A 26,190-nucleotide genomic window follows, 5' to 3' on the forward strand; every position below is an offset into this window, starting at 1 on the left:
GAGGGTGAGTCCACGCCTCCGGCTTCTCTTAATAGACCACACTTGTGGGCACTAACAGGGCGCTGTCCCTAGGGTCATGCAAATGTTGTGAGGGAAGTCAGCGCTGTGAAGCGGAACAGGAGAAACAGAAGATGGTCCTTCTACACTGGGGGCGTGTACAGCACTGCAGTGTAGATCACTCCCCCGGAACTCCCTGCGTGTATAGCGTGGCAGTGTAGATCACTCCCCCGGAACTCCCTGCGTGTACAGCGCGGCAGTGTAGATCACTCCCCTAGAACTCCCTGCTTGTACAGCGTGGCAGTGTAGATCACTCCCCCGGAACTCCCTGCATGTACAGCACGGCAGTGTAGATCACTCCCCCGGAACTCCCTGCGTGTACAGCACAGCAGTGTAGATCACCCCCCCGGAGCTCCCTGCATGTACAGCAGGGCAGTGTAGATCACTCCCCCGGAACTCCCTGCGTGTACAGCGCGGCAGTGTAGATCACTCCCCCGGAACTCCCTGCGTGTACAGCGCGGCAGTGTAGATCACTCCCCCGGAACTCCCTGCGTGTACAGTGCGGCAGTGTAGATCACTCCCCCGGAACTCCCTGCGTGTACAGCGCGGCAGTGTAGATCACTCCCCCGGAACTCCCTGCGTGTACAGCACAGCAGTGTAGATCACCCCCCCGGAGCTCCCTGCATGTACAGCAGGGCAGTGTAGATCACTCCCCCGGAACTCCCTGCGTGTACAGCGCGGCAGTGTAGATCACTCCCCCGGAACTCCCTGCGTGTACAGCACGGCAGTGTAGATCACTCCCCCGGAACTCCCTGCATGTACAGCACGGCAGTGTAGATCACTCCCCGGAACTCCCTGCGTGTACAGTGCGGCAGTGTAGATCACTCCTTGCTTGTACAGCACGGCAGTGTAGATCACTCCCCGGAACTCCCTGCGTGTACAGCGCGGCAGTGTAGATCACTCCCCCGGAGCTCCCTGCATGTACAGTGCGGCAGTGTAGATCACTCCTTGCTTGTACAGCACGGCAGTGTAGATCACTCCCCCGGAACTCCCTGCATGTACAGCACGGCAGTGTAGATCACTCCCCCGGAACTCCCTGCGTGTACAGCATGGCAGTGTAGATCACTCCCCGGAACTCCCTGCGTGTACAGCGCGGCAGTGTAGATCACTCCCCCGGAGCTCCCTGCATGTACAGTGCGGCAGTGTAGATCACTCCTTGCTTGTACAGCACGGCAGTGTAGATCACTCCCCCGGAACTCCCTGCATGTACAGCACGGCAGTGTAGATCACTCCCCCGGAACTCCCTGCGTGTACAGCAGGGCAGTGTAGATCACTCCCCCGGAACTCCCTGCGTATACAGCGTGGCAGTGTAGATCACGCCCCCGGAACGCCCTGCGTGTACAGTGCGGCAGTGTAGATCACTCCCCCGGAGCTCCCTGCATGTACAGTGCGGCAGTGTAGATCACTCCTTGCGTGTACAGCACGGCAGTGTAGATCACTCCCCCGGAACGCCCTGCATGTACAGCACGGCAGTGTAGATCACGCCCCCGGAACTCCCTTCTTGTACAGCACGTCAGTGTAGATCACTCCCCCGGAACTCCCTGCGTGTAAAGCACAGCAGTGTAGATCACTCCCCCGGAGCTCCCTGTGTGTACAGCATGGCAGTGTAGATCACTCCCCTAGAACTCCCTGTGTGTACAGCACGGCAGTGTGGACCCCCACCCACCAGGACCCCACCAGCCACTGCCCGGCATGTACAACACAGCAGTGTAGATCACTCCCCCCAATCTCCCTGCGTGTAAAGCACGGCAGTGTAGATCACTCCCCCGAAACTCCCTGCGTGTACAGCACGGCAGTGTAGATCACTCCCCCGGAACTCCCTGCGTGTACAGCACGGCAGTGTAAATCACTCCCCGCGAACTCCCTGCGTGTACAGCGCAGCAGTGTAGATCACTCCCCGGAACTCACTGCGTGTACAGCGTGGCAGTGTAGATCACTCCCCCGGAACTCCCTGCTTGTACAGCGTGGCAGTGTAGATCACTCCCCCGAAACTCCCTGCGTGTACAGCACAGCAGTGTAGATCACTCCCCCGGAACTCCCTGTGTGTACAGCACGGCAGTGTGGACCCCCACCCGCTAGGACCCCACCAGCCACTGCCCTGCATGTACAGCGCAGCAGTGTAGATCACTCCCCGCGAACTCCCTGCGTGTACAGCACGGCAGTGTAGATCACTCCCCCGGAACTCCCTGCGTGTACAGCACGGCAGTGTAGATCACTCCCCCGGAACGCCCTGTGTGTACAGCGTGGCAGTGTAGATCACTCCCCCCAAACTCCCTGGGTGTACAGCGCGGCAGTGTAGATAACTCCCCCGGAACAACCTGCGTGTACAGCACGGCAGTGTAGATCACTCCCCCGGAACTCCCAGCGTGTACAGCACAGCAGTGTCTATCACTCCCTCTGAACTTCGTCCGTGTACAGCATGGCAGTGTAGATCACTCCCCCAGAACTCCTTCCGTGGCACTAAGTGCATCCTTAGAATGAACGTCCTCTCCTCGGATACCCAAGCCCCCCAGTTGGTAATCCCCATGTTATCCTATGGGAGAGATAGGCCCTGCAATAGTGAACAACCAATTTAGCAGTTTTCACTACCTGGAAATGTTAAACTTAAAAGTACACACCAACTTTTTAAACACACTGCACCCTGCCCTTAGGGCTACCTAGGGCCTACCTTAGGGGTGATTTGCATGTAATTGTTAGGACTTCTGTGGCCTCCTCCTGCCAGGATCTCTGTGGGCTCCTCAGTGGCCTCCTTGGCCTCCTCAGCGGCCCACTCCTGTCATGACCTCTATGGTCTCCTCTGTGGCCTCCCGTCAGTACCTCTGTGGCCTACTCCTGCCAGGGTCTCTGTGGCTTTCTCTCTGACCTTCTCTCTGGCTTCCTCGGCTAAGGCCGCTGTCCTCTGCAGGAGTCCCTCTTGGGCCAGTCAGCTGGGAGTGGGCACCAGCTCATGTTCATTCTTGCAGAAGGATGAATGGATGGATTATCATATACAAACTCTAACCCTGACGTCAGTGCCTCAAAGTGACCCTTTACTTAAATAGGGCCAATAGATTCGCTCAGATCTCGTATAAGAGACAAGGGTCAGGAACTTCCAGGAATCAAGTTTAGCCCCATGATTGAAAAGGTCATTCTCCAAAGAAGCTGAAAGTGGAGGAAAAACAGCCCGAAGTGACCCGAAGTGACCAGCTAATCACTCAAAGTGAAGGAGGCACAGCCCCAAGTCACCAGAAGTGTCCGGGCATTCACTCAAAGTAAAGGCGACACATCCCCAAGTCACCGAAGGTGTCCCCCATTCACTCAAAGTGTAGGAGGCACAGCCCCAAGTCACCAGAAGTGACTGGCCATTCATTCAAAGTGAAGGAAACAGCCCCAAGTCACTGGAAGTTACCAGCCATTCATTCAAAGTGAAGGAAACAGCCCCAAGTCACCGGAAGTGTCTGGCCATTCACTCAAAGTGAAGGAAACAGCCCCAAGTCACCGGAAGTGTCTGGCCATTCATTCAAAGTGAAGGAAACAGCCCCAAGTCACCGGAAGTGTCTGGCCATTCACTCAAAGTGAAGGAAACAGCCCCAAGTCACCAGAAGTGTCCGGGCATTCACTCAAAGTAAAGGCGACACATCCCCAAGTCACCAGAAGTGTCCGGGCATTCACTCAAAGTGAAGGAGACACAGCCCCAAGTCACCAGAAGTGTCCGGGCATTCACTCAAAGTGAAGGAAACAGCCCCAAGTACCGGAAGTATCCGGCCATTCACTCAAAGTGAAGGAGACACAGCCCCAAGTCACCAGAAGTGACTGGCCATTCATTCAAAGTGAAGGAAACAGCCCCAAGTCACCAGAAGTGACTGGCCATTCATTCAAAGTGAAGGAAACAGCCCCAAGTCACCGGAAGTGTCTGGGCATTCACTCAAAGTGAAGGAAACAGCCCCAAGTACCGGAAGTATCCGGCCATTCACTCAAAGTGAAGGAGACACAGCCCCAAGTCACTGGAAGTTACCAGCCATTCACTCAAAGTGAAGGAAACAGCCCCAAATCACCCGAAGTATCCGGCCATTCACTCAAAGTGAAATAAACACCCCCAAGTCACCCGAAGTGACCTGCTATTCACTTCCCCTTAGAGTGGGCCCAGGGCCTGCCAGTCACCAAGAGCATAGGCTCTTCCATTCTGCACCCTACCTCTCTCTGCTTCTCTGATGCGCTGTGTGTACAATCCTCTAGTCACAGTCAGTCATCCATTCATCCATCACTGACATTCATCCATGGAAAGACAGCCGTCCGTCGTGTCCCTTGACATCTCTGCTTGAGTGAAGGATACACCTGTGACCAGGGTCCAAATATATGAGATCTTGGGGCAGGGAAGCTCTGCACGTCACCTTGCTGTGCTGCGTGACAGGAAAAGGACAGGAATGTACCATTTCGGCAGCCTAGAGCCACGCAGGCACCCTTGTACCATAGTGCAATGGTGTCTGCTGGGACACTGAGGTGCAAAAAACAATTCTGGGAGGCTTTTTCCTAATTCGGTGTGTGCTGCATCCGGCACTGCAGCACACACAGGAAGAGGAATCCTCTGGGGAGATGTAGGAGCTCATCTTTATGAGGCCCTTGCACCTCTGTTGCGTCACGTTTTGTGACGTAACAGCAGCGCAACCCACTTGGGTGGCTTTCAGTGGCCTCATAAATATGGAGTAAGGCAAGGCAGCGTAAATGTCTGTGTTCCATTACTCTGCGTCAGAGATTGTACGTACAGACCATGGTGCACTCACACTGCTGCACCTTCAGATGCATGCAGAGATTTTACGTAGAAACCCTGGTGCACAGTGCACTGTGCATTCACACAGCTGCACGTTTAGCTGCACATGGAGATTGTATGTACAGACCCTGGTTCACAGTGCCCTCACACTGCTGCACCTTCAGATGCACGCAAAGATGGTACGTACAGACCCTGGTGCACTCACACTGCTGCACCTTCAGATGCACGCACAGATTGTATGTACAGAACCTGGTGCAAAGTGCACGGTGCACTCACACTGCTACACTGCAGCACACACAGAAAGAGGAATCCTCTGGGGAGATGTAAGAGCTCATCTTTATGAGGCCCTTGCACCTCTGTTGCATCACGTTTTGTGGCTTTCAGTGGCCTCATAAACATGGAGTAAGGCAAGGCAGCGTAAATGTCTGCGTTGCCTTACTATGCGTCAGAGATTGTACGTACAGACCATGGTGCACGGTGCACTCACACTGCTGCACCTTCAGATGCACGCAGAGATGGTACGTACAGACCCTGGTGCACTCACACTGCTGCACCTTCAGATGGATGCAGAGATTGTACGTACAGAACCTGGTGCACAGTGCACTCACACTGGTGCACCTTCAGATGCACGCAGAGATGGTACGTACAGACCCTGGTGCACGGTGCACTCACACTGCTGCACCTTCGGCTGCACGCAGAGATTGTACGTACAGACCCTGGTGCACAGTGCACTCACACTGCTGCACCTTCGGCTGCACGCAGAGATTGTACGTACAGACCCTGGTGCACAGTGCACTCACACTGCTGCATCTTCGGCTGCACGCAGAGATTGTACGTACAGACCCTGATGCACAGTGCACTCACACTGCTGCATCTTCGGCTGCACGCAGAGATTGTACGTATAGACCCTGGTGCACAGTGCACTCACACTGTTGCACCTTCGGCTGCACGCAGAGATTGTACGTACAGACCCTGGTGCACAGTGCACGGTGCCCTCACACTGCTGCACCTTCAACCTCACGCAGAGATTGTACGTACAGACCCTGGTGCACAGTGCACTCACACTGGTGCACCTTCAGATGCACGCAGAGATGGTACGTACAGACCCTGGTGCACGGTGCACTCACACTGCTGCACCTTTGGCTGCACGCAGAGATTGTACGTACAGACCCTGGTGCACAGTGCACTCACACTGATGCATCTTCGGCTGCACGCAGAGATTGTACGTACAGACCCTGATGCACAGTGCACTCACACTGCTGCATCTTCGGCTGCACGCAGAGATTGTACGTACAGACCCTGGTGCACAGTGCACTCACACTGCTGCACCTTCGGCTGCACGCAGAGATTGCACGCACAGACCCTGGTGCACTCACACTGCTGCACCTTCAGCTGCACGCAGAGATTGCACGCACAGACCCTGGTGCACTCACACTGCTGCACCTTCAGCTGCACGCAGAGATTGCACGCACAGACCCTGGTGCATGGTGCACTCACACTGCTGCACCTTCAGCTGGTGCACTCACACTGCTGCACCTTCAGCTGCACGCAGAGATTGCACGCACAGACCCTGGTGCACTCACACTGCTGCACCTTCAGCTGCACGCAGAGATTGAACGCACAGACCCTGGTGCACTCACACTGCTGCACCTTCAGCTGCACGCAGAGATTGCACGCACAGACCCTGGTGCACTCACACTGCTGCACCTTCAGCTGCACGCAGAGATTGCACGCACAGACCCTGGTGCACTCACACTGCTGCACCTTCAGCTGCACGCAGAGATTGCACGCACAGACCCTGGTGCACTCACACTGCTGCACCTTCAGCTGCACGCAGAGATTGCACGCACAGACCCTGGTGCACTCACACTGCTGCACCTTCAGCTGCACGCAGAGATTGCACGCACAGACCCTGGTGCATGGTGCACTCACACTGCTGCACCTTCAGATGCACGCAGAGATTGCACGCACAGACCCTGGTTCACGTGTACTTATGTGGAATCACACAAAGCAGTGTGTGACTCAGGCATGTGATAAGTACACAGATACCATCATGTCTAGGCTGTGGCCTCAGTGATGTGTACAGGCCATGTTCGTGCCTCAGCGTACCACTGGTGTGAAGTGTATTGATGTGTGCTCGTGGTGACACTGTGGTCAATCCACACTGCACTGTGTAGCACTGGTCTGGGACTCGAGTAACCTGTGTCCTTGCATCACACTGTACCCTTGGCCTGGGCCAGGTGGTCTGAATTCTGGCTGGTCCCAAAGTGCACACTGTGTTTTCTGTGAATCTCCAATGGGAGAGAAGTATCTTGTGTGGCATGAACTTGTTGCATCCGTCCAGCCCTCTCTTTTGAGGCGCTGCCCAGTTCTAATTACCCTCTCTGCATTCCTGAGAGATTTACTCCAGTAATCTGCCAAGCTGGCGCCCTGCCACCTCCCAGGGGCACCTCTGCGCTCATCTGATAACAAACAAAGGCAAATTAGGCAAGCATTGCCAAAGTCAATAGCTTTGGTTTTATGTATGGTTTACACAGAGGCCTGCTACATGCATGTACACTTTCACAAACACAGCTTCCACACCAGCAGTGTTGCAGGTGTCAGTGGGCAACCTGCCCCTCCTTTACTTGCAGAGGGCGCGCCAGCTGCTTGGACCGGGCGCGGCGTGGTCCCCAGCGGACTTAGGTGCAGCCGATGGACCCGTCTCTGCTTAACTACATCTCACACATTAGGATGAAGCTGTGAACATTCTCAATAAGAACGACAGACACAAAGTTTACTCACAGAATATAAGTACAGAAATGCATAAGCTGGACCATCGGGTTGTAAGGATCTAGGCCTTTAAATCACAGAGAAGAAGAAGAACTCAGTGAAATCCATCATAGGTTCACCCTTTAGGGACGGGGAGAAGGTACGAGCTCTGAACACAGGAGCAGCAGGGCCTTTTATGCTACTTTAGACAACGGACTGAGTGTGAAACTGCCCCTTTTTGACATGGTCACCCCCACTTTTTGCCGCTGTTACTGAGGTTTTTCGACTGAGGTGCACTGGGCTCCTGCTAAACAGGTCCCCAGTACCAGTGCTCTTTCCCCAAAACGGGTACCATGGTGTGCAAAAGACACCCTCCTCCACCCCTGTACCCTGGCACCTAGGGCATGGGTAGAGGAGAGGGTCCCTAAAGGCGGCAGCATAGACTGTGCCATCTTCAGGGACCCCCCTAACAATGAGAAGCACACAGCTGCCATTGCAGACTGCCTGACCTGGTGCAAACCAGGAGAAAGCCTGTGGTGTGTCATGCTTCTATCACTGCAGCTAAGCGTACGCAAGACACCCCGTAAGGCTGGCCTAAGAGCCCAAAGGCAGGTGCACTACACGTGGTACGTTGACATATCTGTATGAGTGGATATTGCTCTGTGGTGTTCGGGCCATTGCTGAGCATTGCAAGTGAACTGGGAAACCATTCTAAGGTGTGTGCTGGACACTCGTCAACACAAGTGACCTAGACACGCAGTAGCTTCACCAAACCCTATGGTGCTTGGAATCAAACACCTGGTCTTAATAAATCCAGGATGATTACAGTCTTGGATTTATTCAGATGTGCACCCAGAGGGCATCCTAGAGGTGCCCCTTGAGCCATGCTAGTCCATAGAGGGCTGATTGACTGATTTGGTCAGTCTGCTACCACCAGATGCATTTCTGACCCCCTAGAGGTGAGAGCCCAGGCTGTGAGAGGGCAGAAGCAATGCCTGCTCTGTAAAGGGGGGTTGCTACCCACCCCAGAAGGATGGTTAGCAGATCTGCACATCAAGACTGGGATCTTCAAAGACGCTGCCGCCTTTGGTATGCACAGCCCCGGCTTCCTCAGCCCTAGGTGTAGCCACCCCCTGCCCTGAGGCCCATTTGGCACCAGGACAGGCAGGAAAATTACCTAGTCAGTAGGGTTGTACCAGCTTTGGGTTAACCACACCCATAAGGTTGGCTACCTGAGGTGGACGGAGTTCATGATGACCAAGGTGTTCTGTGTGGTGAGCTGGTCCCAGTCGGTGAGCAGGTGGTTGGGTTAGCATCTGTGGGAGCTAGGAGGCTGAGGGTGTTGGAGGTGGTGGGTTGGGGTCCGATCTTGTTGTGGAAGAAGTCCAACAGGATGATGCAGAGATCCTGGGAAGGGGTGATGATGTTTTCGGTGGCTGAGTTTTAAAACTCTCTGATGATATTGAAGAGTTATTTTCTGTGGTTAGAATTGCCTTTGATTCAGTCAGCTAGGGCTCTCCTTTTTCTCTCTTTCAGGAGTTGGTGATATTGGTTGAAGGATGTCTTATTGGTGGCTCGCTTTGTGGAGTCCTTGCTGGCATGCCATTTCCTTTCTAGTTGCTTGCAGTTGCATTTTGTGGTTCTCAGTACTAACTGGCCTATTTAGTGGAGTTTGATAAGCTTGACGGGGGGCTCTGCAATTAGTAATTGTGTTAGGAGCGAGCGGGGATCAGAGATCTGTCTGGATAGACTGTGTTAAGAGCAAGCGGGGATGAGAGATCTGTCTGGATAGAGTGTGGTGAGAGCGAGGGGGATGAGAGATCTGTCTGGATAGACTGTTAAGAGCAAGCAGGGATCAGAGATCTGTCTGGATAGAGTGTGTTAAGAGCGAGCGGGGATCAGAGATCTGTCTGGATAGACTGTGTTAAGAACGAGCTGGGATCATAGATCTGTCTGGATAGACTGTGTTAGGAGCGAGTGGGGATCCGAGATCTGTCTGTATAGACTGTGTTAAGAGAGAGCGGGGATCAGAGATCTGTCTGGATAGACTGTGTTAAGAGAGAGCGTGGATCAGAGATCTATCTGGATAGACTGTTAAGAGGGAGGGGGATCAGAGATCTGTCTGGATTGACTGTGTTAAGAGCGAGCGGGGATCAGAGATCTGTCTGGATTGACTGTGGTAAGAGCGAGGGGGATCGGAGATCGGTCTGGATAGACTGTGTTAAGAGCGAGTGGGGATCAGAGATCTTTCTGGATAGACTGTTTGAAGAGAGAGCGAGGATCAGAGATCTGTCTGGATAGACTGTGTTAAGAACGAGCTGGGATCAGAGATCTGTCTGGATAGACTGTGGTAAGAGCGAGGGGGATCGAAGATCTGTCTGGATAGACTGTGGTAAGAGCGAGCGGGGATCAGAGATCTGTCTGGATAGACTCTGTTAAGAGCGAGCACGGATCGGAGATCTGTCTGGATTGACTGTGTTAAGAGCGAGCGGGGATCAGAGATCTGTCTGAATAGACTGTGTTAAGAGCGAGGGGGATCAGAGATCTGTCTGGATAGACTGTGTTAAGAACGAGCTGGGATCAGAGATCTGTCTGGATAGACTGTGGGAAGAGCGAGGGGGATCGAAGATCTGTCTGGATAGACTGTGGTAAGAGCGAGCGGGGATCAGAGATCTGTCTGGATAGACTCTGTTAAGAGCGAGCACGGATCGGAGATCTGTCTGGATTGACTGTGTTAAGAGCGAGCGGGGATCAGAGATCTGTCTGAATAGACTGTGTTAAGAGCGAGCGGGGATCGGAGATCTGTCTGGATAGACTGTGTTTAGAGCGAGGATGATGGATCGGTCTGGATAGACTGTGCTAAGAGCGAGGATCAGAGATCGGTCTGGATAGACTGTGTTAAGAGCGAGCGGGGATCAGAGATCTGTGTGGATATACTGAGGTAAAAGCTAGGGGGATCAGAGATCTGTCTGGATAGACTGTGGTAAGAGCAAGGGGGTCAAATATCTGTCTGGATAGACTGTGTTAAGAGCGAGCGGGGATCAGAGATCTGTGTGGATACACTGAGGTAAAAGCTAGGGGATCAGAGATCTGTCTGGATAGACTGTGGTAAGAGCAAGGGGGATCAGATATCTGTCTGGATAGACTGTGTTAAGTGCGAGCGGGGATCAGAGATCTGTCTGGATAGACTGTGTTAAGAGCAAGCGGGGATCAGAGATCTGTCGGGATAGACTGTGTGAAGAGCGAGGATGATGGATCGGTCTGGATAGACTGTGTTAAGAGCGAGGATCAGAGATCGGTCTGGATAGACTGTGTTAAGAGCGAGGGGGATCAGAGAGCTGTCTGGATAGACTGTGTTAAGAGCGAGTATGATGGATCAGTCTGAATAGAGTGTGTTAAGAGTGAGGGGGATCAGAGATCTGTCTGGATAGACTGTGGTAAGAGCGAGTGGGGATCAGAGATCTGTCTGGATCAGAGATCTGTCTGGATAGACTGTATAAAGAACGAGCGGGGATCAGAGATCTGTCTGGATAGACTGTGTTAAGAGCGAGGGGGATCAGAGATCTGTCTGGATAGGTTTCTAACCTGAGTGTCTTAAGAAGCCACAGAATGGAGCAGTAGCTTCCCGGTGGCATCTTGGTGGCCTGTGGCCTGGTGCGCGTCTTGCATCAGCTCTCTGGTCCCTCACTGGCTACCCGTGAAGAGAAGCGTTGAGTCTTTACCACCAACATTTCGATAAATATGGTCAGCACGTTTGCACTTCTATATTTGAAGACACAAGCTATCCTTCCTAGGAGTATCTTGGGGCTGAGACACCTGAGCAGGAGAGATGAATCTACAGAGGAGGTTCATGACATGAGCAGCACAGGTGAGTTTTATCTGAAGGGCCCATGGGTCATCCATCATGTGATGGGCAGATGAGTCTGGACACTGGGGCTAAGGTATCTACCAGACTGCCCTGATGTGGGAGGGGGCAGAAACAGACTGAAGGGCCATACCAGGCTGTGCTCTGCACATTTGTACATCACCTTCTAAAGAAATGTTTGTGTCTTGGAAATACCACCAGAGACTTAAATCCTGGAGAAACAAGCGTCAGGATTCAACCACTGATTACAATGGCTTTTCCTGTTAAGGATTTCAGTAGCAGTGGCCAATAAGAAGATTATTGACATAGCTGGCTTGTTTAGATGCTGTATGAGCCCTGAGGAAGATCTAGTTGAATATTCGGTCCCCCTTTCTGAGATCGAAACGTGTTGGCATAAGCAGTACAGTACTTTGATGCATTTATGAACTCAAGGTAAAAAAATACTGGTTTGGTTGTATGGACACTAAAAAGTGCCCCTGTGGTGGCTTCCACTGAGTGGCCTCTGTGAATAAAGGACTGACAGTGGTACTGATGGACTTCATGAATTCTAAAGTCAGGAAGGAGACTTATTGGCCCTATTTTCTAAATAACGTAGGAAGACATTGTTCAGGTTCCTTTGATATATAACATGTTTACTATTTGTAACTACTGAATATTAAATAGTTTTATAAAGCACGCGAATGCCCTAGGGCGTGTTGGCATTAGAGTCCGCTAGTAAAAAGCCAACACTGTGGCAGAAGCTTATATGAGAGGATAAGATGAAGGAAAACAAAACAGCCAGGTTTCCTGGAACTAAGGAGGTTAGCTTGAGCTCTGAGATGTGCCGGAAGATTGTTCCAGAGGTGGCACGTGATGTAGACAAAACTTCTGCCACCCAGGTCATTTTCTTAATTTTAGGAACATTAATGGTTCTAGAGGTGGCCAAACGCAGGGTTTTCCTGGGAATGTCCCAGGAGAAAGTCCTCTTTAAATGTTCAGGACTTCTGCCATGCAGAGCCTTGGGTGCCAGACAGAGTGCCTTGAAAGCTCTTCTGTGTTTAACAAGAGCCAATGGAGCTCCACCAGAACCTTTGGAACCGATCCAACTTGGGGACCCTCCTAAGGAGCTGGCCTGCAGCACTCTACAGAATTTGAAGTTTCTTTAATGCTTGTTGTCGAATGCCTAAATTTAAGGTTTTGCAATAGTCCAGCCTGGCCAGGACCAGCGCTGTGACCACTGACTTCTGTAGCTCGCAAGGCTAGAAGGGAGAAAAGTTTTGTAAAGTCCGTCGTGAGGTGAGTTTATTCATCTGGGCATTAAAAGAAAGACTGGAACCAACAATTACCCGCAACCTCCTAACTGAGGATATCGGTGTAGGAGGGAGCCCAGGGTTTGAGGCCACCACGATTGGTCCCTGCCAAACAGAAGGACCTCGGCTTTACTTGGGTTGAGCTTAAGCTCATTCGTGTTCATCCGCTCGACATTGCACCCTCAGTCCCAGCTACATCGCTGGAGATTGATACCACGATTTGGATGTCACCTCAATATGCAACTGTTGAAAAGCCAAATGTATGGATGAGTCTGGTCAGGGAAGCCACATATAGATGAAAAGGCGTGAGGCTCAGTGACAGGCACCGAGGGGTGCCAGACGGCAGTGTAAAGGGCTCAGACACAAACCCCCCCGAGGCAACTGATTGTTCCCTGTTGGAGAGAGAGGAGCGTAAAAGAGTGAAAGCTGAGCCCCCGATTCCAATCGCAGCAAGGCGATCCGGTAGGAGAATGTCACACGGTGTCAAAGGTTGTCGGTAGGTCCAATAGGATCACCTCAGCTTCCCCCCTTATCTAAGATACTCCTCAGCTCCTCGGTTGCCACCAGCAGAGCTGACTTAGGCCCATATTTATACTTTTACACACAAAACTACGTTAGTGATGGTGGTAATGCCCAGTTAGCGTCATTGTGAATGACGCTAACCGGGTGGGGGAGGCGTAGGGGGAACCGGAGGTTGTGCGCTGAATTATGGCACTACACTGTTTAGAGGCAAAAAAATGCCTCTAAGCAGAGTAACGCCATTTCCTGGCACACAACCCCCATGGACATGGCTCTTGTCTTAGTAAAGAGGGGAGTCATGCCCACCACCACAGTGGCCATTCCAATGGGCACCTGAGAGGGAAAAAAAAAATATATATATATATATATATATATATATATATATATATACTTACCATAACCTGCATGGGATGGGTCCCCCATCCTGTGGTGTCCCTTTGGTGTGGGTGAGGGTGTCCCTGGGGCCAGGGAAGGGCACCTGTGGACTCTTTCCGTGGTCTCGGACCATGGAAACAAGCCCAGAGAACCCCCAACGTCTGCCCATACCCAGGCGGTTAAATAATGGGGCTAAGCAAGCTTAGTGCCATTATTTAAGGCCCCCATCCTCCCGTGCTTGAATTTAGCACTGGGGGATAAATATGGCATTAAGGCCATTTTGTCATTTTCTGCACGGAAACACCTACCGTGCATCTCATTGACGCAAGGTAGGTTTCCACGTCCAGAAAATGACGTTAACTCCATAACTTTGGTGCTACACTTGTCTTGCGCCAAAGTATAAATATGGAGTTAGGTTTGCACTGAATTCGCGTTAAAAAAATTATACTAATTCAGGGCAAACTAAGTATAAATATGCCCCTTAGTGCCATGGTTTGCTCTGAAGCCATACTGTGCAACGCCTAGAACCTCATTTGCCTCCAAACATTCGCACAGAGCGGCGTTCACTCGCTTCTCAGGTACTTGTGCAGGGGAAGGGAGTTGTGGTGTGGGTGGTAATTCTTGGTCTCACTTGCGCAAGAGCAGGTTTCTGTAAAAGCAGAAGGATGGAGGCCTTTTTCCATTCAAGAGGAGTGTGCTGAGTTCCTATTGGTGTTTAGGAGAGTAGGGAACGGTGGGGCTACTGTCTCTGCTGTGCTCTGTTACTCCTTGGGGGGAGGGATCAGACGAGGCTCCTCATTTGATTTGTTTAATGAGATCTCCTCCTTCTATGGTGAGGGGGGGAAGTGCCAAAAATAACCGTATTGGGAACAGTGCCATCAGCTTCCAAAGTCTGCCTTGTGGCCATCACACTAGCTTTGAATGCTCTCTGTATTGCCTACAGGGCAGTGTGCAGCTGGTAATTGGTAAATATGTGTAATGGATGTTTGTTTATTTGTAAGTATATCCATCTTACAATGTTTGTGAAACATTATTCTTTTTGTTGGTAAAAAGCATGGCTGTATAAACATCTGAAATGCCTTTGCGTGAAGCAATGCTGCCAGCATGGTGGATAAAATCCAGATGTTACTATATATATATTGTGTAGGTAGGTGTTCCTTCCTGTGCAAAACAATCATCCCCACAACACAGTCACCTTTACACCATGGTGCAAGGGTTCCTGCGTTGGAGATAGGCAGCCATTTGAGCACCAGCGCAGGGGGAGAAGACAGAAATGTGCCATATCTTGTAGATACAGGGCATTTCTGCCCTTTCCCAGTGCTGCAGGGTGGCACAGCAAGGCATTTACTGCACCACCCTGCGCCACAGGCTCCGTAAGTGAGGCCCTGAGTGTCCATCTCTCATCTCATCACACACGCCCCTTTTCTGACCACACAGGCTTCTCCTCTCACCACACACGCCCCTCCACTCTCCACACAAACCCCTCCTCTTACCACACACGCCCCTCCACTCTCCACACAAACCCCTCCTCTCACCACACAAGCCCCTCTTCTCACCAGACACGCCCCTTCACTCTCCACACAAGCCCCTCCTCTCACCACACAAGCCCCATCATCTCACCACACAAGCCCTCCTCTCACCACACAAGCCCCTGTTCTCACCATGCAAACCCCTCCTCTCACCACACAAGACCCTCCACTCTCCACACAAGCCCCATCATCTTACCACACATGCCCCTCCACTCTCCACACAAACCCCTCTCACCACACAAGTCCCTCCACTCTCCACACAAGCCCCATCATCTCACCACACAAGCCCCTCCACTCTCCACACAAGCCCCATCATCTCACCACACAAGCCCCTCCACTCTCCACACAAGCCCCATCATCTCACCACACAAGCCCCTCCTCTCACCACACAAGCCCCTCTTCTCACTACGCAAACTCCTCTTCTCACCACACAAGACCCTCATCTCACTACACACACCTTTCATATCACCACACCAGCCCATCATCTCACCGCACAAGCCCCTGCTCTCACCACACAATCCCCTCATCTCACCACACAAGCTCCTCCACTCTCAACATAAGCCCTTCCTCTCACCACACAAGCCCCCTCATCTCATTACACAACCCCCTCCTCTCATTACACAAGCTTCTCTTCTCACCACACAAGCCCCTCCTCTTACCACACAAGCCGCATCTCTTAGCACACATGGCCCTTCATCTCACCACGAGCCCCTCCTCTTACCACACAAGCCCCTCCTCTTTCCACATGTTTCTCCTCTCACCACAGAAGCTTCTCCTCTCACCAGACAAGCCCCTCATCTCACCACACAAGCTTCTCCTCTCACCAGACAAGCCCCTCATCTCACCACACAAGCTTATCCACTCTTCACACAAGCTTCTCCTCTCACCACACAAGCTCCTCATCTCACCAAGCAAGCTTCTCCACTCTCCACACAAGCTCCTCCTCCTCACCGCACAAGCTTATGCACTCTTCACACAAGCTTCTCCTCTCACCACACAAAATTGTCATCTTACCACACAAGCTTCTCCACTCTCCACACAAGCGTCTCCTCCTCCCACCACACAAGCTTCGCCTCTCACCACACATGTCCCTCATTTCACCACACAAGTGCCTCATCTCACCACACAAGCCCCTCATATCACTACACAACCCCCTCCTCTCACCACACAAGCTTCTCATCTCACCACACAAGCCTCACCTTTCAGCAAACAAGCACCTCCTCTCTCCACACAAGCTTCTCCTCCTCCCACCACACAAGCTTCGCCTCTCACCACACATGTCCCTCATTTCACCACACAAGTGCCTCATCTCACCACACATGTCCCTCCTCTCACCACACAAGCTTCTCACACCACACAAGCTTCTCATCTCACCACACAAGCCTCACCTTTCAGCAAACAAACGCCTCATCTCACCACACAAGCCCCCTCATCCCGCCACATAAGCCCCTGCATCTCACCACACAAGCCCTCTCATCTTACCACACAAGTCCCTCATCTCACCACACAAGCCCCTCATCTCACTACATAAGCCCCTCCTCATCACACAAGCCTCGCCTCTCACCACACAAGCCCCTCATCTCACCCCACAAAGCCCCTCATCTCATTACACAAGCCCGCCTCTCATTACACAAGCTTCTCTTCTCACCACACAAGCCCCTCCTCTTACCACACAAGCCACATCTCTTAGCACACATGGCCCTTCATCTCACCACAAGCCCCTCCTCTTACCACACAAGCCCCTCCTCTTTCCACATATTTCTCCTCTCACCACACAAGCATCTCCTCTCACCAGACAAGCCCCTCATCTCACCACACAAGCTTATCCACTCTTCACACAAGCTTCTCCTCTCACCACACAAGTTCCTCATCCCACCAAGCAAGCTTCTCCACTCTCCACACAAGCTCCTCCTCCTCACCGCACAAGCTTATGCACTCTTCACACAAGCTTCTCCTCTCACCACACAAAATTGTCATCTTACCACACAAGCTTCTCCACTCTCCACACAAGCTTCTCCTCTCACCACACATGTCCCTCATTTCACCACACAAGTGCCTCATCTCACCACACAAGCCCCTCATATCACTACACAACCCCCTCCTCTCACCACACAAGCTTCTCATCTCACCACACAAGCCTCACCTTTCAGCAAACAAGCACCTCCTCTCTCCACACAAGCTTCTCCTCCTCCCACCACACAAGCTTCGCCTCTCACCACACATGTCCCTCATTTCACCACACAAGTGCCTCATCTCACCACACATGTCCCTCATCTCACCACATGAGCCCCTCCTCTCACCACACAAGCTTCTCACACCACACAAGCTTCTCATCTCACCACACAAGCCTCACCTTTCAGCAAACAAGCACCTCATCTCACCACACAAGCCCCCTCATCTCGCCACATAAGCCCCCGCATCTCACCACACAAGCCCTCTCATCTTACCACACAAGTCCCTCATCTCACCACACAAGCCCCTCATCTCACTACATAAGCCCCTCCTCATCACACAAGCCTTGCCTTTCACCACACAAGCCCCTCATCTCACCCCACAAAGCCCCTCATCTCATTACACAAGCCTCACCTCTCACCACACAAGTCAATCATCTCACCACACAAGCCCTCTCATCTCACCACACAAGCCACTCCTCTCACTAGACAAGCACCTTATCACACATGCAAGCCCCTCCTCTCACCACACAAGTCCCTCCTCTCACCACACAAGCCCCCTTATCTCACCGCACAAGCTTCTCCTCTCACCACACAAGCCCCTCCTCTCACCACACAAGCCCCTCATCACGCCACACAGGCCCTGTCATCTCACCACAAAGCCCCCTTATCTCACCACACAAGTCCCTCATCTCACCAAACAAGTCTCGCCTCTAACCACACAAGCTGCTCCTCTCACCACACAAGCCCATCATCTCACCACACAAGTCAATCATCTCATCACACAAGCCCCCTCATCTCACCACACAAGCCCTCTCATCTCACCACACAAGCTTATCCACTCCCCACGCAAGCTTTTCCTCTTCCCACCACACAAACTTTGCCTCTCACCAAACATGTCCCTCATCTCAACACACATGCCCCTCATCTCACCACACATGTCCCTCATCTCACCACACAAGCCACTCCTCTCACCACACAAGCTTCTCTCACCACACAAGCACCTCATTTCACCATGCAAACCCCTCCTCTCTCCACACAGGCCCCTCCTCTCACCACACAATCCCCTCATCTCACCACACAAGCTCCTCCTCTCTCCACACAAGCCCCTCCTCTTACCACACAAGCCCCCTTCTCTCATTACCCAAGCACATCCTCTCATTACACCAGCTTCTCTTCTCAACACACAAGCCCCTCCTCTTACCACACAAGCCCCATCTCTCAGCACACATGGCCCCTCATCTCACCACACAAGTCCCTCTTCTTTCCACACATTTCTCCTCTCACCATACAAGCCCTCTCATCTCACCACACAAGCTTCTCCTCTCACCAGACAAGCCCCTCATCTCACTACACAAGCTTCTCCACTATTCACACAAAGCTTCTCCTCTCACCACACAAGCTCCTCGTTTCACCACGCAAGCTTCTCCACTCTCCACACAAGCTCCTCCTCCTCACCGCACAAGTTTTTGCACTCTTCACACAAGCTTCTCCTCTCACCACACAAAATTGTCATGTTACCACACAAGCTCCTCATCACGCCACACAAGCCCTGTCATCTCACCACACAAGCCCTCTCATCTCACCACAAAGCACCCTTATCTCACCACACAAGTCCCTCTTCTCACCAAACAAGTCTTGCCTCTAACCATACAAGCTGCTCCTCTCACCACACAAGCCCCTCATCTCACCACACAAGCTATTCCTCTTACCACACAAGCCCCTCATCTCACCACGCAAGCTTCTCCTCTCACCATACAAGCCCCTTCTCTCACCACACAAGCCCCCCTCATGTCACCACACAAGCTTCTCCACTCTCCACGAAAGCTTTTCCTCTTCCCACCACACAAACTTTGCCTCTCACCACACATGTCCCTCATCTCAACACACATGCCCCTTATCTCACCACACACATCATTCATCTCACCACACAAGCCCCTCCTCTCACCACACAAGCTTCTCTCACCACACAAGCCCATCATTTCACCACACAAACCCCTCTTCTCACCACACAAGCCCCTCCTCTCACTACACAATCCCCTCATCTCACCACACAAGCTCCTCCACTCCCCACACAAGCCCCTCCTCTTACCACACAAGCCCCCTCCTCTCACTACACAAGCACCTCCTCTCATTACACAAGCTTCTCTTCTCACCACACAAGCCCCTACTCTTACCACACAAACCTCTCATCTCACCAATGTAAGCCCCTCCTCTCACCACACAAGTCCCTCCTCACACCACACAAGCCCCCTTATCTCACCACACAAGCTTCTCCTCTTACCATACAAGCCACTCCTCTCTCCACACAAGCCCCTCTTCTCTCCACAGAAGCTTCTCCTTCCGCCACACAAGCTTCTCCTCTCACCACACGAGCCCCCTCATCTCAACACAGAAGCCCCCTCATCTCACCACACAAACTCTCTCATCTTACCACACTAGTACAACAAGGCCCCTCATCTCACCGCACAATCCCTCTCATCTTACCACACAAGTCCCTCATAGCACCACACAAGCCTCGCCCCTAACCATACAAGTTGCTCCTCTCACCACACAAGCCACTACTCTCACCACACATGCCCCTCATCTCACCATCCAAGCCCCTCCTCTCACCACACGTCCCTCCTCTCACCACACAAGTCCCCTCATCTTACCACACAAGCTTCTCCTCTCACCACACAAGCTTCTCCTTTCACACCAAAAGCTCCCTCATCTCACCACATGAGCATCTCCTCTCACAACACAAGCCCTTCCTCTCAACACACAAGCTTCTTCTCTCACCACACACGCCCCTCCTTTTATCACTGATGCCCCTCCTCTCACCACACATGCTCCCCATCTCACCACACAAGCTTCTCCTCTCACCACACAAGCTCCTCATTTCACCACGCAAGCTTCTCCACTCTCCACACAAGCTCCTCCTCCTCACCGCACAAGTTTTTGCACTCTTCAGACAAGCTTCTCCTCTCACCACACAAGATTGTCATCTTACCACACAAGCTCCTCATCACGCCACACAAGCCCTGTCATCTCACCACACAAGCCCTCTCATCTCGCCACAAAGCCCCCTTATCTCACCACACAAGTCCCTCTTCTCACCAAACAAGTCTTGCCTCTAACCACACAAGTTGCTCATCTCAGCACACAAGCCCCTCATCTCACCACACAAGCTATTCCTCTCACCACACAAGCCCCTCATCTCACCACGCAAGCTTCTCCTCTCACCACACAAGCCCCTTCTCTCACCACACAAGCCCCCCTCATGTCACCACACAAGCTTCTCCACTCTCCACGCAAGCTTTTCCTCTTCCCACCACACAAACTTTGCCTCTCACCACACATGTCCCTCATCTCAACACACATGCCCCTTATCTCACCACACACATCACTCATCTCACCACACAAGCCCCTCCTCTCACCACACAAGCTTCTCTCACCACACAAGCCCCTCATTTCACCACACAAACCCCTTTTCTCACCACACAAGCCCCTCCTCTCACTACACAATCCCCTCATCTCACCACACAAGCTCCTCCACTCCCCACACAAGCCCCTCCTCTTACCACACAAGCCCCCTCCTCTCACTACACAAGCACCTCCTCTCATTACACAAGCTTCTCATCTCACCACACAAGCCCCTCCTCTTACCACACAAGCCCCATCTCTCAGCACACATGGCCCCTCATCTCACCACAAGCCCCTTTTCTCACCACACAAGCCCCTCCTCTCACTACATAAACCCCCTCTCTCATCACACAAGCCTCGTCTCTTACCACACAAGGCCCTCATCTCACCTGACAAATCCCCTCCTCTCACCACATAAACCTCACCTCTCACCACACAAGTCCCTCATCTCACCACACAAGCCCTCTCATCTTACTGAACTACTCCCTCTTCTCACCACATAAGCCTCGGATCTAACCACACAACCCTCTCCTCTCACCACACAAGCCACTCCTCTCACCACACCAGCCCCTCATCTCAACACAGAAGCCCCCTCATCTCACCACACAAGCCCTCTCATCTTACCACACAAGTCCCTCAGCACCTCACAAGCCTTGCCTTTAACCACACAAGCCGCTCCTCTCACCACACAAGCCACTCCCCTCACCACACAAACCTCTCATCTCAACACAGAAGCACCCTCATCTCACCACACAAGCCCTCTCATCTTACCACACAAGTCCCTCAGCACCTCACAAGCCTTGCCTTTAACCACACAAGCCGCTCCTCTCACCACACAAGCCACTCCCCTCACCACACAAACCTCTCATCTCACCAATGTAAGCCCCTCCTCTCACCACACAAGTCCCTCCTCGCACCACACAAGCTCCCTTATCTCACCACACAAGCTTCTCCTCTTACCATACAAGCCACTCCTTTCACCTCACAAGCTTCTCCTCTCATCAACCATGCCCCTCCTCTCTCCCCACAAGCCCCTCTTCTCTCCACAGAAGCTTCTCCTTCCGCCACACAAGCCTCTCCTCTCACCACACAAGCTTCTCCTCTCACCACAGAAGCCCCCTCATCTCACCATACAAACTCTCTCATCTTACCTCACTAGTACAACAAGCCCCATCATCTCACCACACAATCCCTCTCATCTTACCACACAAGTCCCTCATAGCACCACACAAGCCTCGCCCCTAACCATACAAGTTGCTCCTCTCACCACACAAGCCACTCCTCTCACCACACAAGCCCCTCATCTCACCATCCAAGCCCCTCCTCTCACCACACGTCCCTCCTCTCACCACACAAGTCCCCTCATCTTACCACACAAGCTTCTCCTTTCACACCAAAAGCTCCCTCATCTCACCACACGAGCATCTCCTCTCACAACACAAGCCCTTCCTCTCAACACACAAGCTTCTTCTCTCACCACACAAGCCCCTCCTTTTATCACTGAGGCCCCTCCTCTCACCACACATGCTCCCCATCTCACCACACAAGCTTCTCCTCTAACCACACAAGCTTCTCCTTTCACCGTTCACCCCTCATCTAAACACACAAGCCCCTCCTCTCACCACACAAGCCCCCCTCATCTCTCCTCACAAGCCCCTCCTCTCTCCACACAAGCTTCTCCTCTCACCACACAAGCCCCTCCACTCTCCACACAAGCCCCTCATCTCACCACACAAGTTTTTCCCTTCACCACACAAGCCCCTCCTCTCACAACACAAGCCCCTCCTCTCACAACACATGCCCCTCCTCTCTCCACACAAGCTTCTCCTCTCACCACACAAGCCCCTCCACTCCCCACACAAGCCCCTCATCTCACCATATAAGCTTCTCCCTTCACCACACAAGCCCCTCCTCTCACAACACATGCCCCTCCTCTCTCCACACAAGCTTCTCCTTTCACCACACAAGTCTCTCCTCTCACCGCACAAGCTTCTCCTGCCACCACACCAGATTCTCTCACCACACCGGCTACTCCTCACCACACAACTCCCTCCTCTGTAACTATGATGGAATACAGACCTTGCAGTAACAGAAGGCAGTGACCTCGTAAACCCATGATACCTGTATCCAAGAAGAACTGTGAGGATCAGTTTGAAAAATGGGACTCAAACACAATGACAGATGGACCATGTGAAGTCCACCCCATTCCCGCAGTGGAGAACATACGCTTACGTAACTCAATAAATGTGAAAACACTAGTATCCTCCATCAGCAGCACTGCACATCCCACCTTAAGTGACTCCTGAATAAATACAGATCAGCAGCAAAACATCTTTGTTGACAAACTCTTTCTCGAAAAGCCAAATCCGACTGTGTGCCCTGGTAATGCACCTTGTGCATAGGAAAAGCAATCCAACCAAGATTTTATAGGATCAAATAATATTCCCACCAACCGGGAGAGATGTTTTGTATGGGTTTGCGAGGTCCACGACAGTGCAAAAATCACATCAGATGAATAACCCACTAATAGAAGCATTGAAGTAGCTCAGACTCAATCTGGGGCAATTACAGACCTATGAAAGGTAATCTGGTTCCAGCCTGGTTCCAACCTGATCACAACAAAGCAACAAGCCGAACCATCATAGCAACTTCCAACCAAGTGCTACACTTGCACTACCCAAGGACTACTCTCCTGTAGTCCATTGTAGACCCAAGCAGTCCATTGTACCCTCTTACTCAGCAATGGAAGCCATCCTCTTTATATCTGATGGCCCTGAGGAAGGCGGCATTTAAGCAAGTGTAGCCACCGAAACATGTCAACCATTTTTTATAGCGTGGCCCAAGGATCAAGATCTAGATTCTTGGATGAAATGTGAATGTATTCTCCTGAATCTTGTATGATTTGTAATAGGTATATCTGATATGTATCTTTGAGATTGGATCATGAAGTTTGTAATAATGAATTATATATATATATATATATATATATATATATATATATATATATATGTATGTGTGTGTGTGTGTGTGTGTGGCTGTTGGCAGAGGAAGAGAATCTACTGAAGTGAGGATATGTGCATATATATATATATATATATATATATATATATATATATATATATATATATATATATATATATATACATACATGCACTCACACATTGGAAATGTACAAATGTTATGGATTATGTAATAAAATCAATATCAATATTTTGTGTACAGTAGAAAAATAAAGGATTGTTTTTTGATCATTTGCACGGTATGGTTCATTGTTAGATGATTTCACCATTCAGAAGAAATACAGGTTGAGCGGGAAGATTTCGTGATTTGGTTACATGCTTACTGCCACCACTTTGGGCCATGAGCCCAATGTCCAGGGTACATTTTGTCCTTTCCATCAGTCTGTCTCTGCAGTGTTTTCTGAGCGCCTGTAGTCTGCGTGGCAGTAAAGGCGAGCCAGCCTTTGTAACAGGGGTAGGATTGTCTGTGGCCCAAAATACACTGGATGTAGACTGTCTAGCTAGTATTTTATTGTACACTGGAGTCTGCAAGTGCAGTAGAAATATTCCCATTCTGCCTCTTCTCTCCTAGAAATGGAAGAAGAACTGGGTGGTTCTGTACCCCGCCAGTCAGTTTGGGGTGGCGCGCCTGGAGTTCTTCGACACCAAGGAGTCCAGCGCCCAGATGGACAGGCCAAACACCAAGCGCCTGGACCGCAAGATTGTACGCTTGGCAGAGTGTATCAGCATCTTGCCCTTGCCCACAGAGACCTGCCCGAAGAACAACATGGCCGCCTTCTACGTGGAGACCAACGACAGGAGCTACGTCTTCGCCACCGACAAGCAGGAGAGCTCTGAATGGATCACCAAGCTCTGTGAGATCGCCTTCCCGGTAAGACCATGGACCTGGGGGGGTGAATGAAGTGGAGACCTAGAGGTCTTTGAGGGGACCTTTGACCTGATAATGCAATGCCGAGAGGTCCTGCAGGGAGCTTGTGCAGAGGGTGTAGAGTTGGTGCATTGCTCCCAATGAGGACAGAGAGGCGGACGTGAGCAGGAAAGAGAGGAAAATGCAAGATTTATGGTGTGCTTTAAGTGAGAAGCTCAAGACCAGTGGGGTGGACCCAGGGAAGTGAGAAGTGAAAAAAGAAAGTGGGAGCCAGAGAAGATAAATGCAAGTAAAGAATGTGAGCACAAAGAGGGGTGAAGGGAATCACTTGCTGAAGGTGGACATCACCTACAAGCACCTTTGTCCACACAAGGAGGCTGGAGATGAGTCGATGGTGTCTCATGTGCTCCCAGTGCAGGAAGTTGTATTTTACACCCAGGCTCCGTGCCCATTTGCTGCCAACTTGGGTGAGGCACACCATCCCAGCCATGGCCTAACCTCAAAGAGTGCCTCTATATTTACTTGAGTACTGCAGACAAGTAGGAAACAAAGCCTGTCCTGAGCTGTTTAATCTAAAATGTGCCTCTTGTTGAAAGAATCACCTGGGGCCTGGGCTCCTATTATAATATTAAAAACATCAATTAAATAATGTGGAAAAATTGTTATAGAGCGCTAATTTCACCCCCTAGCAAAAATATTCAGCCTTAAGAACAAACCAGCGCATTTCATGGTCTATTCACTTCTCCAGGGTTGAGGCTAATACTGATGAGTTCAGTATAATCACTTGACTTCACTCAGTAAATGAGACTATGTCACAAACTGTGTGTGTCCTGCCTCCTTTTCTTATAACTTCAGCAGTGGCCTTAGCAGAGTCTAACTGATGGACTAGTGAGCATTTATCAAGTGAGGCACCAGAAGGCCCGCAATACCTCTGCGTCAGCACTGGCGTGAGGGACATCTTGTGTTCCTCCCACATCACCTGGAGTGAAAGCTGTACACAAGTGGCCTGGTTCACAAACGTAAACGTAGACCTGTGTTCTAAACTTATTCCAAAAGTCTGAGTTTACAACTTGGGAATTCACAAAGGGCATTTACGAGTACTATTTTTATGTCCGCAATTACCTTTGTCAGTTGGGCCCAATGTCCCTTGAAAGAGGTAGGAAAACTGACTACATCAAGACGTGGGATGGGGTGAAGTCCACTGGAGCCCCTTGCAGCCCACTCCAGCTCCTTGTACTCTCCTGTAGTCCATTGTAGCCCCAAGCAGTCCAAAGTACCCCCTGCAGTCCGAAGTACCCCCTGCAGTCCGAAGTACCCCCTGCAGTCCTTTGTAGCCCAGTGCAGTCCTTGTAGCCAAGAGCAGCTGTTGCAGTGGCCTACTGCATCCCATTGTAACTCACTGTGGCCCTTGCAGGCTACTTACATCCACTGATGTGTCTTGCAGTCTAGTGCAACCCTAGTATCCCACCCAGTCCCTTGTAGCCCCCTGCAGTCGAATGGTAGCACCCTTGCAGTGCCTTGTAGCCAGCTGCAGCTATGGGAGTTTCTTGTGGCCTCCTGCATCCCATTGCAACTCACTGCTGCTCTTGCAGTC

At 51.5% G+C, this 26,190-nt stretch overlaps 1 protein-coding gene across 1 annotated transcript in view; it reads left to right on the forward strand.

The window, feature by feature from the left end:
* The window catches only part of DOK1 (docking protein 1), a 426,327-nt gene that overhangs the window by 44,507 nt on the left and 355,630 nt on the right, over nt 1-26,190 (forward strand). The window contains exon 2 of the mRNA XM_069202607.1: nt 24,300-24,599. Within this exon, the coding sequence (XP_069058708.1) occupies nt 24,300-24,599 (300 nt within the window). The remainder of the gene's footprint in view (nt 1-24,299; nt 24,600-26,190) is intronic.

The sequence above is a fragment of the Pleurodeles waltl genome, chromosome 1_1 (genome assembly GCF_031143425.1).
Source record: "Pleurodeles waltl isolate 20211129_DDA chromosome 1_1, aPleWal1.hap1.20221129, whole genome shotgun sequence".
In the NCBI taxonomy this organism is placed as follows: Eukaryota; Metazoa; Chordata; class Amphibia; order Caudata; family Salamandridae; genus Pleurodeles; species Pleurodeles waltl.